This window comes from Lynx rufus, unplaced genomic scaffold (assembly GCF_022079265.1).
Source record: "Lynx rufus isolate CCGP_SWC_20201006 ecotype Redwood Valley unplaced genomic scaffold, mLynRuf1.p SCAF_4, whole genome shotgun sequence".
Classification (NCBI taxonomy): Eukaryota; Metazoa; Chordata; class Mammalia; order Carnivora; family Felidae; genus Lynx; species Lynx rufus.
In genome coordinates, this window is record NW_025814856.1 from 17,717,746 (window position 1) to 17,730,483 (window position 12,738).

Sequence of the window (12,738 nt, forward strand, 5' to 3'; positions counted from 1 at the left end):
AGCCCCACCCCCCCAGCCAGCAACCCCACTACGGTCCTTGTGCTGTTGTTCCCATAGAGAAAAGCCAACACTGGTCACGGGGGTAGCTTTCTCCAAGAGCTCCCTCTGCTCACTGCCCCCCCTAACTCCAGCCAAGGCTAAAGGGTAGTAGCAAGGCCCACATGCTAACCTTCTTGTATGACTGGCCCCAGAGGCTTGGGACAGGGATGGACTTACAGGGCTGCCAGGATGCTGTACCACCGCTGCCTGCCTTATACTCTTTCTGGCTTTATCTTAACACTCGCCTCATGAGTACCTCTGGTCCCCATCTCCTCCAGCTGGAGACACCCATCCTTACCTCCAAGCGATTGGACACAGGAAGAAGCAACATTATCCATGAAGAGAGTCAAGGAAGCTTCTCACAAGGTCACAGGGGCTCTGAAACTAGGACAAGACTGCAGACCCACTATGGGTGAACAGCCTGGGGCAATGGCCAGGAGCCAAGGTCTCAGGGACTCCAGGGAAGAAATGGCCCGCCAGGACCCTGCAACCTCCCTCCATATGAAAGCAGCCAAGATGAGCTCTGGTCTCTCTGCCTATCCTCCTTGTGGAGCAGGGTCTCTCTCACCACAGCATTTTTCCCCTGCTCTGTTTTCCACTAAGAGATCCAGATGGTGCTCAGGCTACAGCAAAGAAAAACCTGATACTAGGAAAGGAGGAAGGCAATACTCCCAGTGCTTCCTGTTCCCTAACAAGTCCTCCCTGACGTGTCTGGCAGTTAGCTCCAGGCTACTCCAGTGCCTGCACCTTTTGCCTCAACTTCTGGAGCCTCATGGGGTATTCACCCATCCTTTAGGTAGAAGATATTGACAGTGATGTCCACTATAGCTGCCTCCATATGAGACCCAGAACTGGTGGGATCAAAGGGCAGCAGGTAGGCCCCAGAAAGCTGATGGCACTCGGGGCTTCATGACCCATAGGGGCTACAGTGGGACCCCACCATCTCTACTCAGACCAGAGCACTTTCAGGGTCTTTAATACACCTACCTATATACATACATGTGTATGTACACACACACACACACACACACACACACACACACACACACACACACACACCTCCCCTCTCGATGGGGAGAGGTGGCCACAGCACCTGGTGCATAGTCACTAAGTCTGCTTATTTATCATTTATTTTTAAAATATATTTAAACAGCAGCAATCACTTCCAAAATGCAAAAAAAAAAAAATTACAATTTTTAGAATAAAATTATATAACGTTTATGGTGCGAGTCAGAAAGAATTGAAGGTACAACTGAGAATCAAATCACGCGGCACTGGGAGTGGCTGGAGAAGCCAAGGTCCACTGGTTGGGAGGGTCAAACTGACAAAAGGGCCCAACCTGTGAGGCTCCCACCTCAATCACACCCCCAACCCCCACTGATGAAGCCAGTGTCCTCTGGGTTATCGAAGGAGAAGCGGCAAAGAGCTGGCCCTCTGTGGGAGATTCCCCAAACCCAGTCCCCACCTCCCCCACCAGCCAGGGACCTGCTAATCGACCTCCTCCATGTTGCTGTAGGTGGGGGCTGGGCGGTCCACAGGGGGGGCGAAGCGTTCAGGGGCTGTCCGCGTGGGGGCCACCTCGGGGGCCTGGCCAGGGCCTAGTCCCTGCAACAGAATATGAGGACAGGGGTTGGGGGCTGCCCAGTATGCTGCCTGGCATCCCGGGGGTGCTGGCTCAGAGCCCCGGCACCCAAGGGAGGGCCCCAAGGCAGGCGCAGACAGCAGCGGCGTTGAGACAGAGAGACGAGATCGGGCCTGAACAGTCTCGCTTTATTAACACTTGAAATACAGGAAGCTGCTTGGGCAGGACTAAGCCCCATGCCACAGGTCAGAGCAGCAGGATGAATGGACAAACAGCTGGACGGATACCCACCCTAGATGCTCTGTCCCGGCAGGAGCCACAGTCCCCACCCTCACCCACCAGACGCACACACTGAGGCCCAAGCCCAGAGTTGGTCCCCACCACAGAGGCAGGCATTGCCTGATGGGCAGGCAGGTGGGCCAGCTCACAGCTGCTGCCTGCAGTCGAGCTCATCTCCAGCGACTCTGGGATACCAGAGGATAGAACACGTTGAGCACGAGGGCCACCAAAGCTGCCACGGTACCCAGAACAAAGTACCGGAGGCAGCCCTCATCTGGTGTGGTAGGGCCACGTGGTGGGGGGCCCACCCAGTCTTGGGGCCCCCAGGGACCCAGGGGCACAGGCCCCTCAGGTACCGGTTCCTCCTCGGCCTCCAGCTCCTGCCAAATCCGGGAAGCCTACAGTGTGTGGAAATGGCCATCAGCACCTGGGGCAGGAGGGTAGGGAGGGACCCAGTGTCCCCTGGCCATGATGCTCCCACCCAAGACTACTGGCACTAACTCCTTACACATCCCAAGTCAAGCAGCAGGGAGGTGGGCAGGTGGGAGCCAAATGGGCCATTTGCAGAGTTGTCTAGACAGAGCACCAGGGCAGGCGAATCTTGACAACATTTTGGCTCCCTCAAAAAGCTTCCCAATTGACATGCAGCTGGAGATTGGAGGGGGATGGTTAGCTAGTCAGTTTTTCAGCCCAGGGTTCCCACAGAGGAGCTCATGGAGGATAGAGCTGTCAACCTGAGTAATCTGGCTCCCTCCCACCCATGTCCCGATAGACTGTGACCACTGTCCTCTACTGGGATTCCTCTGCATCTGAGCAGAGAGGGCTCAAGGGAGAAGAGGGAAGCAAGGAGGAAACAAGTCCAAAGAGAGATGCAGCAGTGCCCACCAACCAGACCTATGGCATCCCATGTCAATAAGGGACGGAAGACCCCTAGGGTTCAGTAGGAACTGACGCTCACCTCAGAGGGTGGCGGCCACCCTAGCCCATGGCCAGTCTGGACAGGCCCTGTCCTGAGTGCACATCAGAACAAGGGAGTGATGACAAATGAGAGTCTGTGGGCTGGCTGGCATGTGAGGAGGGTGCAGAGGAAAGCTGGGTGAGTGTCGGGTACAGTCTGTTTATGGCATCCTACCCAGTGAGGTTCAGAGCAGCTACGTAGGCCTGTGCCAAGAGGGTGCCTGTATGCATGCCAACAGCAACGTGCTGCTGTGCATGCACCTTTTACAAGTGTCACTACAGCATGGGGATTCCTCTAACTAGGACTCTGATGTAAGAAGATCACAAATCCCAAAGCTCCAGGGGCCTATGGCTGGAAGAGAGGAGGCTGTGCCCCACCCCCTCCCGTCTATGAATTGGGCTCACTAGCCTATGAAGCCTCCCCAGCGCCTCACCTGGCTGGCAGCAGCCTCGGCTGCAGGGCCTAGGTCTGGGTGGTGCTCAGAGTGACCTGCCCTGGGGGGCCTCTCCACAGGAGAGTTCCGCCGGCGGTAGAAGAGTACATAGGCATAACGCGTCACGACCTGGCTCTCGTCTACCGTTGTCACCGTGCTGTCATCAAATAAGCGCCACCCTACAGTGAAGTGGGAAGAGTGTGAACATAACCTGCACCCCCACGCCTACCACCTATCCTGCTGGCTGCATGTGCCCTCACCCACGTCGCTGCGCTGGCTGCTGCGGTCATTGGGTAGGCGGGCACAGGCAGTGTAGTGGCCGCCAATCATGCCTCCGTAGTGGTTGATGACAGCGTACAGGTCGTAGCTAGGCAGCTGTTCCTCTTTCTGACCAATGCAAAACTTGCTCAGGTCCAGGTTCCTGTGGTCCCAGCCAGAGAAAGGTCAAAGAGTCAACAGGTGCCCAGGATGGTACCCCCTATAACCTGACTACCATCACCAGGGCTCATCACTTACCGAACAGGGAACTCCACCAGGTCGTTGATCTTGTCACGCCAAATGAAACTCCGAAAGGAGAAGCGCTTGAGCTGCACAATGAGTACGTTGGGCAAGCGCCACAGCAGCAGCTGCTTGGAGGCCTCTCTGTGTTGTTTACACTGTGGGCAGTACCTGACAGCAGACACAGGTGAGGTTAAGACCAGCAGATCTCCACCCCACCCTGCCCAACCACCTGCCTGCCACCCCATCCTCACCAAGCCTCCTCAGGCGCCAGCACCTCAGGCCGAGTGAAGAGGTTCAGGCACTGGTCCAGAGTAAAGTGCCCAGCACGGGCAGCCTCACCAGCAGAGCCTGGATCCTCAGCACACTCCAGCTCTTTGGAGGCTACCAACACAAATTCCTGCAGGCGCTCATTGTTCCGCCACACTAGAGCCAGGCTGCAGTCCTCACCCAGCTCCAGGGGGGTGTCTCCTAGAGATGGGCAGGGAGAGGCGTCATGTAGCTGTAGAGAACGGCCAGCCCAGCCTACCCATGGCTTCCACCCATAGCCTCAGACACCTTTGTCCTCCAGCCGCTGCTCTCGGTTAGATGCGTCAATTTTATAGATGAAGAACTGAGGGGTGTGGGCATTTATGGCTTCACTTGGGTGCTGATATCCAGGCACAGCAGCTGTGAAAAAACATATAATCAGAGCTCCCCTACCTACCAGGACCTAAATAAGCTCCCACTAAACTCCCCTACCCAGCTGCGGAGCCTTTCACCAGACTCTTACCTTCGGGCCGAGACATCCTCTCACCAGCAGGCAAGGAGCCAACTTCAACAGGCCCACTGGCCAGCACCTCAGAAGAAACTCCACTGGTGCTGGGCACAGAGCCCCGATCAGGAGCCGCCCATGTCCTAGGGACCCCTGTGTCCCCCTCAGCCACGGGGGTCACCAACTGGAGCTCAGGCGGCTGAATCGGGTCCCTCTCACTGTCCCCAGCCTCCAGGGAGCTAGTAGAGAGCAACGTAGTACAGCCAGTGCCCTGGGATTCCAAGGCCATGCGGCCAGGCTGGAAGGGTGGTTGGAATACACTCACAGAATACCTGGCAACAGGCAGCAAGGCAAGTAAGAATCCTGACAAGCCTACCTGGCATCTCTATTCCCCCAACTACCACACCCTCATCCAACCACTAGACACTTACCGGGCATAGCCCTCTAGCAGCTGAGCAAGACGAGCATAAGTGAGACGTGAGGCAGGTACACTGACCAGAAATGGGTAGCCAATGTTCTCAGGGCGGCAGAGACCCTTGTGGTCAGGCCAGTGGGTTTTCTGGCAGAGCCTGGAGAGAAGGAGGAAGTAAGAATAGGGCCTTAGCCCCACCTCTTTTAACTCTCCACAGGGGGCTAGCCTCTGGCCTTGGGAACTGGGTATGCCAGGCCCGCCTCCCCCAGAGTCTGGCAGAGTAGAGTGATCGGTGGAGGGCTTAAAACATGTGCCTCTATGAGAGGAGAGGAGATAGGGTGGCAAATGAAATGTGAAGAGGAGGGAAAGGGGGGGGGGACCGCGGGGGTCCTCACTGGTTGCAGTAGCCCACGCGGTAGCACCGGGTACAGCGCTTCAGCTTCTCGTCCTCTGACTGCTGCTTCCGCTGGCAGGCTGCACACTTGGAGATGGGGATGCTGGGCACCTGGGGGCGCTAGGGTGGGTTGTCTGGCTCAGCAAGGCCAGCCTGGTTGAGAATGCCCCCTCCCACAGGGCCTTGTGCCATCGGGTTGGTCCTCACTCACCTGCTGCACCTCTAGCACCACCACCCGCTCCTTAGCCAACTCTGGGGATAGCAGCTCAAAGCAGAGGAGCGTGTCAGATGGGGACACAGTGTCCAATGAGTGGGAGGGCAGGAATACACGGTGGAAACGATTCTTAATCACCTGGGGACAGAGGACACACAGATCCTATATGAGGACAAGCCCTTTCTATAGCCCTGCCCCAGGGCACAAGAAAGCTTGGACCTGAACCTGGGTCTAGGCAGCAGAGTGGGGATTGTGGCCCCAAAGCAGCATATGCCTCTGCTGATACCAGCCTCAGTGCCTAAGAAAATAAGCAGTCGGGTGCTTCAGAGAGCCTGAAAGTCAGGACTAGGGAAAGTATCAACCCAACCAGTACTCTGGTGAAACCAGCACTTCACCACACTGAAGGCCTCTACCCTGCTATCAATTAGTGGGGTCCTGCTGAGACTGCAACATGGCTGTTACAGTGGAGGGGTCACATTTGAGGAGGCTCCTTCCCACTTCTATCCCCAAAGAAAAGAGCACTTCCAGGCTGGAAGCTAGGAAACTTAGGGGAAGACTAGCACACAAATCTTGGATAATACGAGGGAGTAGCAGGATGGAGGGAGAACAACAGCTGGGGGGAAAGGCAGCCCTCCAGCTCCAGCTTCTTGTTGGAAGACAGAAAAGCAGTTGAGGGCCCTCACCCAAAGGGGGAGTAAACACTGATGATGGGAACCTTAGGAACTTACAGACTTCTGTTACACAGCCCAAAAGCCTGGTTTCACCCATGCCTCACCCCCTAGCGCACCACTGTGCAGCCACACGCACATTTGTGTGTATGTACAGGGATGCCAACAACCATCCACATGTGACTGCACACCCTAAGTACATACACAGATCCATGTGTGTAAGAGCTTGAGGAAAGACAGATATACCTCAGCTAGACGCAGGTTCTCAGGCTTCACGTGGACACTCTGAGAGAGGGATTCCAACACTTCACTTGCACTGGAGTTCTCCTTGCTGATGCTCACCAGAAACTGTGGTGACAAGAGTAGAGACCCTGGGGGAGGTGGACCGGGGTCTTCGGGATTGCCCAGAAATAGGAGCTTACTTCTCACCTTGATGGGTTTGCTGTGCGGCTCCCGGGCAAAATAGAAGACGGGGAGAACCTTCTGCTTCTGTGGCAAGGGTACTGGCAGGTAGAGGAATGGGTCAAAAGTGATGGAGACCTGTGGATGCACAAGTGGCACTAGGTGGCTGCACAGGGAGTCGGGAACAGGATGCTCACACCCAGGGAGCCCAATCCAGGCACTCGGATGGCTCTCAGGGCCTCAGAGCCAACCAGCAAACTCTCAGGTTTGAGAACACCAGACAGACTAGAAGGGTCTTTCTGGCAATTGAGGCCCTGCCCAGCCTCACCACTTATCAATTTGCCCCTCACTTGTACCCCACATCTTCCCAATACTACCCATACCCCTGCCCCACCTTATCGCTGTCTTGGCGCCCAAACACCCCTTTAACCTCAGTCAGGAAACCTACCCAGCCTGATTTCTGCAGCCCACAAAGCAGCCGAAGGCCTCCGTCAGCTTCCTTGCCCAAATAGCATCTAAAGATGCACATGCCTCCAACCCCAGTTTGACCAAGCTAGCTAGACCAAGCTAGGAGCCTCTTTCCAGGGGAGCCCTTCACACCTTGGCACACACAGGGCACACCAGCTTCGACTTATACTGGCCCTGAAACAGGTCTACGATGAAAGAGTCATTCCTCATCTTATGCCGCTGCCATGCTTCTTCAGCCACCACCTGAGGAGCAGAGTGGTGAGGATCAAGGAGCCCTGGGGACTGGGATGTGCATGAGATATGCCCACCTCTGCCCCCAACCCTGACTGACCTCATCGGGCCGCCCATCTGAATCCACAGTTTCTGTGTAGGGCTTGTTCTGAATGCGATTCAAGTCTTCATGCAGCCCATCCAGCAAGAAAGCCATGAACTCCTGGGCATCATGCTGCGCATAGCCTGTGAACTGGCTGGCCTTGCTCGCCACAATGGCCTGGATGCAGGGGCCAAGTGTGAGCACGGAGACCCAGCACCCACCCCGTACCCAGCTGGTCAGCCTTCCCCACCCACTCTAGCCAGGGGTAGGAATGGCCACAGATCACCTTCAACTTGGAAGGCTGGAAGGCATGGTGGGTGCCCTTCCACAGTGCCCGGAGCAACACAGCAAAGCCAATGGCCAGACGCCCACCAGTCCCCAGTGGGTTGTTGTAGTTGATCTCGGCCTCAAAGGAGCGGTCTAGGGACAGCAGCCAAGTACAGGTGTGAGCAGGGAAAAGATTCCCCTCTGCCACAGCCCTGGGCTCCAGGCCCTGCTCTCACCGTGGAAGAAGTCCCGGAGCTCCCGAGTATTGGACAGAGATTGAATGACACTGTTCATGAAGCAGGTGTTGCCTAGGTTGACAAGGCCAGTGAAGCCAGGCAAACACACCTTCTTCTCTTCCTCCTCCTCTTCCTCCACACTATCTCCACTCACAGGGCTGTGGGGCATTGGAGGCACCATACATGTGGGCTTGGGCTGTGGAAGCAAGGAGGGGCATGAGCGAGCAGCCCTGAGGTTCTGCAGCCTCTAACCTTGGCCCTCCCCACCCAGGATTCTCACCGAGGCTAGGTGTGGCTCTGGCTTTGGGGCTACATGCTCCATGGGGGTGCGGGCCACCACACCATCCAGCCCCGTGTCCTCAGATCGAGCCTTGGGTTTTTCCTTCTCCACAGCCCGAGCTTCCTCCTGGCCTGTGAGAGGGTGGGGGGCACCTCCCGGTGGGGTTGAATCCAGAGGGGTTGGACCTGTCGGCACGGCAACCTTTGCACCACCCACTGCACCTTAAAAAGGGGGAATGAGGGGGCTGGTGGTTAGCAGCATGTGGTGGGGATGAGGGTCTGAGTTATGTGGGCTGGACGATGAAGGGAGCTCGTGTGCAGACCTCGTGCAGCTGGGGCCTCCAGGCCCCCCCAGCGCTGACTTTGCCGCTTTCGGAGGCAGATGTCAATTCGAGAGGCCGTGAAGCAAAAGGTGCACTGCTCAGGCTCAATCAGGTTCCTGTGGGGAAAGGCTGAGCTCAGGGACTTAGGTGGAGTGGATATTGGGCTAAATGGGCCAGGGAGACGGAGCCCAGGGTGGGACAGGCATAGTGCTGGGGCCAGGAACCACCCACCTGAGCTTCACCTGCCAACGGAAGATGGTATGGGGCCCACAGCCTGGGTGTAGTCTCAGGAAGTTTCCATCCCTGCAGAAGCAGAGCAGGGGCAGGGCAGGAGGAAGGGTGGGAAGAAAAGCATGAGATACAATGTCCTGCCTGAAGTGCACTGTCTGCCCAGTCTCCTGCCACCCCACCCACCTGGTCTGGAAGATAAGTGTGAAATCTTGCTCGCGGAAAAGCACTCGAGAAGTGTCCCTGCAGATTTCTTTCACGTACACATGCACCACCACTGAATCCGGGCCCTTCTCATATGAGTCATTCTTGACAAATGCCAGGTTCACCATGGACTCCGGCTCTACATTGAAACCACAGCTCAGCACCGCCCAGGACAGGTTCCAGCCCGTGGCTGTTCTATTCCCTATCCATCCACCAACCTTGCAACCCAACCTAGGGCTCTGCTTACCACCCCCAGCCCCACCTTTACCATCCACCAAGGTTAGAGCATCTGCTGCCTCTGCCATCTCCTCTTTGGAACGGTCACCTTTCTCAGGATCTCTGCTCCGAGCCATGGCTGGGGAGACTGGATCATTCCTGGGGGACACGGTCTTCTCTCCTGCCAAGAGTGCTAGATTCTCCTCTGAACCCAAAAGGCAGGTCTGGGGGTTCAGCGGTGGTACCCGGAGCTGTTCCTCAGCCTCAGCCTATTTGTGGCAAGATTGTGGGCAGGATCAGCCCTAGGTCTGGCAGGTGGCCCCCCACTGCAGTCCATCTCCCTACCCTCCCATCTCCCACAGGTACCCCACTCTCACCTGGGTGGCTGTCTCAGCCAAGAAGGGGGGGGCATCGCCCCGGGGTCCAGGCCCATCTCTGGACCCTTCCCCATCTGGCCCTCTGCGGAGATGCACAGCCCTCTTGGCGCTGGGCCCTGCCTGGGCCCCGGGGCCAGCCCCTGCGCCTACCTCACCACGGCCCTGGGCCCTCTTCTGGTTCCGGGCCTCCTGTTTACCCCGCCGGGGCTCAGGGCCTGGCTCCAGGGCAATGGGAGATGGCTCCTGCCCATTCTCCTGACACCGCAGCCCTGGCAACGCCTCCTGGGTCCCTAGAGGTTTCTTCTACCAAAGATACAGCAGTCAGACCCTGTCAACCACACTGGGTATCCCTACCCTACTCTGCTGTGGAACTTACCAGAAGAGAGGGCCATGTGAGCAGAGGCACCTTCTTGGGCAGTGCCAGCTGCAGGAGGCCACCCTTGCGGGCTTGTACTTTGGTGCAAGAACTTTCTATCTCAGCATAGAAAACACCACCCCACTGCCGACCACCTGGAAATAGAATAAGGGCAGTGAACTGTGGTGGGGAATATCAGAGGATTCAAATACACTGCTGGGCTCAGGGCAGATGGGCACACCTGGAAGCCGCACCACGCAGTCTGTGTCTGTGAAAGCAGCATCCACCTCCTCCAGCCGCAGGGGACCCGCTCCCACACGCAGCTTGACAATCACCTCATCTGCACTCTGCCTCCAATCAAGCAACAACTCTGTAGGAGGAGTACCAACAAGACTGTGAGGGTCTCCATAAACTCCCAATGGGGACAAGCAGGTGCCACAGACCCAGCCCTAACAGGACTGCTCCAGATGAAGGCTATAGCCCCAGTGCGCCCTCCTCACCCATAGCACTCTAGCATCCAAAAGGCCAATTCATTACTCACCCTCTTTGGCCTGCTCCTCCCGAGAGGACACTGACCCTGACAACAAAGAAAAGAACAGGGAAATGATGATGGGGAGGCAGCCTTCAAGACCCCACCACTCCACCAAGCACCATCTTCAGTATCTCAGCCAAGTATGCAGACCTCAAAGCTGAGGCTCTACCCAGCCTGCTGTGGGTTCTTCTCTTGGTATCAGACCAACACAGAAAGAACTGTCATCTCCCAACCCCCAATCTGTATGCTCAAAAGGCAGGAGGAGGAGACCACAAACATTCTGGGAATGCCACTTTCACCTCTCCTAGGATCTCCATCCTTGCTCTCCTGGTTTGCTCGATCCTTCTGCTTCTTCTTACTGGTGGCCTCCTCCAGTCCTGGGGGACCTCTCCTTGGGCCCGTGGTGCTGGCCCCACCAGACATCTTGAGCCGCTTGGTCGACAGCCAGAGTGCCCCGGGGTCGGCAACGGCGTCTGGGTCAGGGCTACGGCGCTTTCTTCCTGGCCCAGCTATCTTGGCAACTCTTTGTGGCCAAATTCTCCAACAAGGAACTGACAGCCTAATGAGAAGGAAGCAGTGATCACTACCAAGGCCCAACAATTTGCTCCTTGGTTACAACCAGAGCTCAGCAACCCAGGATACAACTAACCCTACAGAGCAATATCTCACCACCTAATGTGGCCCTGGACACTCTTGGACTATTCTGAAAAGGAAATAAACAATACAAGTGGCAACAACAACTTCTGGCAGAGACTCCTAGTTGACTGCCATACAGACCCACAAAGATGGGAGCCTCACTGAGAAGGTGCCAGGTCAAGGCAGCCATGGCCTGGAACCAGGCTCCTCCACCAATCTGGAAAGGAGCCATGGCTCCAGCCCACAGGGCTGGCACTCTGAGCAGGGTGCTCACTTTTCCTCACTCTCGCTGGCTGCTTAGTCACCACCCGAGAAGTAGGAGGTGAAGGAGGAAGGCAGAAAGAAGACAACCAAGCAGCAAGGGGACCAGGCTCTGTGGCTAACGACAGGCCCAACTCAGGTGCTACCACTGCACAGGCAAGGTCCTGGGGTTAAGGGGCTCCACCTGCTGCCTGCCAACTCCCACCTTCCTCTGAAACTATTTCCATGTGCTGTTTAGGTTTTCTTCCTACATCCCAAGAGATTTTTCTCTCCAGCTGCTGTCCCAAGCAGAGAGGGGACTGCAAAAGCTGGGGTGAAAAGGGTATCCAGCTGTCACACTACCCTTTCAGCAGCAATCCTGCCCCAGAGCCAAAGCCGGCTGGGTATCCAGTTTGAGACTGAAACAGACAGCATCCCCTTCCTTCCTAGATCCACTCACTCATGAGAAGTGGGCTAGCGACCTCCTACCCAGTTTCCCACAAACCCGCCAGTAGATTCTGAGCGGTTTTTCCATCCAAAATAAAGTTCTCGAAATTGAGATAAGGGTAGGGATGAACAATGAATCCAGGACCCCTGGCAGCTTCAAGCCTGGCCTGAGACGGGAGCAGAGCAGTGACTACTCTGTGTTCCCCAGCGTGTATGTGTGGCGGGGGTAGAGGAACGTTCTTCTATGGGGGGCTGGTGGGCTGGATCTTCAATGACGACAGATCCAGAGCCGAGGGGTGGACACCCTCCACCTCTTTGCACCAGGCCCCAGCTTAAGGTCCCGTCCCTCCCCATTCTCGCGGCGACACCGAGACAAGAGTGTCTAGAGACCATGTCGGCCTACACGGCTGCGCGGGGTTAAAGACTACAGACCAGCGCCCTGGCCGGGCTGCGACTCAGCTCCAGCCTCCAAATCCTGCGCCCTCCACCACCTCCTCCAGGAAGCCACCCTCGCTCGCCGCCAGCCCTCTTGGAGGCAGGAAGCCGACCATGGGCGTAGAGTAACGGCCCCGCCCGCATCGGTGGGCCCGGTACGCCGCGGGGTTCGAGGAGTCGAGACTGGCACGGCACATGACCTTGAACAGGCAGCCCGGGGCTCGCGTCGCGGCCTCCCTGGCTCCTGCCAGACAGGCGAGTTGCGGCCCGTCCCACTCACCGAGCGAGGCCGCCGCCGCCAGCCCTCTTAGGGCCCTGGCAACCCGCTCTCGGTTCCGGTTCCGGCGTCTGGTCGGTTCCGGTTCCGGCGCGCCCCTCCCCCGTCCCGTCGCCGCCGCCTCAGCCGCTTGTTTTGTTTCGACTTCTAGTTACGGCCGCGGGTGGCTGAGAGCCTAGCTGGTGACGCACTTCCGGTGGGAGTGGGCATGCGGCGACGGGCAGCTCCGGGGCGGGCCCGAACGGAGGAGGCGGGGCTCCGGTGCTTTGGCC

At 57.2% G+C, this 12,738-nt stretch overlaps 1 protein-coding gene across 17 annotated transcripts; it reads right to left on the bottom strand.

The window, feature by feature from the left end:
* Nucleotides 1-1,232: 1,232 nt before the first annotated feature.
* On the bottom strand, nt 1,233-12,573 carry USP19 (ubiquitin specific peptidase 19). 17 transcript variants are annotated; one of them, XM_047095429.1, is made up of 27 exons: nt 12,470-12,573; nt 10,731-10,990; nt 10,441-10,476; nt 10,141-10,269; nt 9,921-10,054; nt 9,545-9,847; nt 9,220-9,436; nt 8,934-9,090; nt 8,751-8,822; nt 8,520-8,635; nt 8,198-8,418; nt 7,918-8,113; nt 7,701-7,834; nt 7,433-7,591; nt 7,234-7,344; nt 6,661-6,771; nt 6,478-6,579; nt 5,561-5,701; nt 5,351-5,469; nt 4,975-5,112; nt 4,562-4,875; nt 4,348-4,458; nt 4,044-4,260; nt 3,808-3,960; nt 3,552-3,712; nt 3,292-3,470; nt 1,233-1,644 (listed from the first exon to the last, which is right to left on the bottom strand). In XM_047095429.1, the coding sequence occupies exons 2-27, from the start codon at nt 10,852-10,854 to the stop codon at nt 1,528-1,530; spliced, it is 3,972 nt and encodes a 1,323-aa protein (XP_046951385.1). In that variant the 5' UTR covers nt 10,855-10,990; nt 12,470-12,573; the 3' UTR covers nt 1,233-1,527. The 17 variants fall into 17 exon arrangements, with proteins under 17 accessions (XP_046951385.1, XP_046951383.1, XP_046951378.1 ...); XM_047095427.1 differs by lacking the exon at nt 12,470-12,573 and adding an exon at nt 12,390-12,450 and having other exon boundaries at nt 8,198-8,412; nt 9,545-9,844; XM_047095422.1 differs by lacking the exon at nt 12,470-12,573 and adding an exon at nt 12,390-12,450 and having other exon boundaries at nt 9,214-9,436; nt 9,545-9,844.
* Between the last annotated feature and the right edge of the window lie 165 nt (nt 12,574-12,738).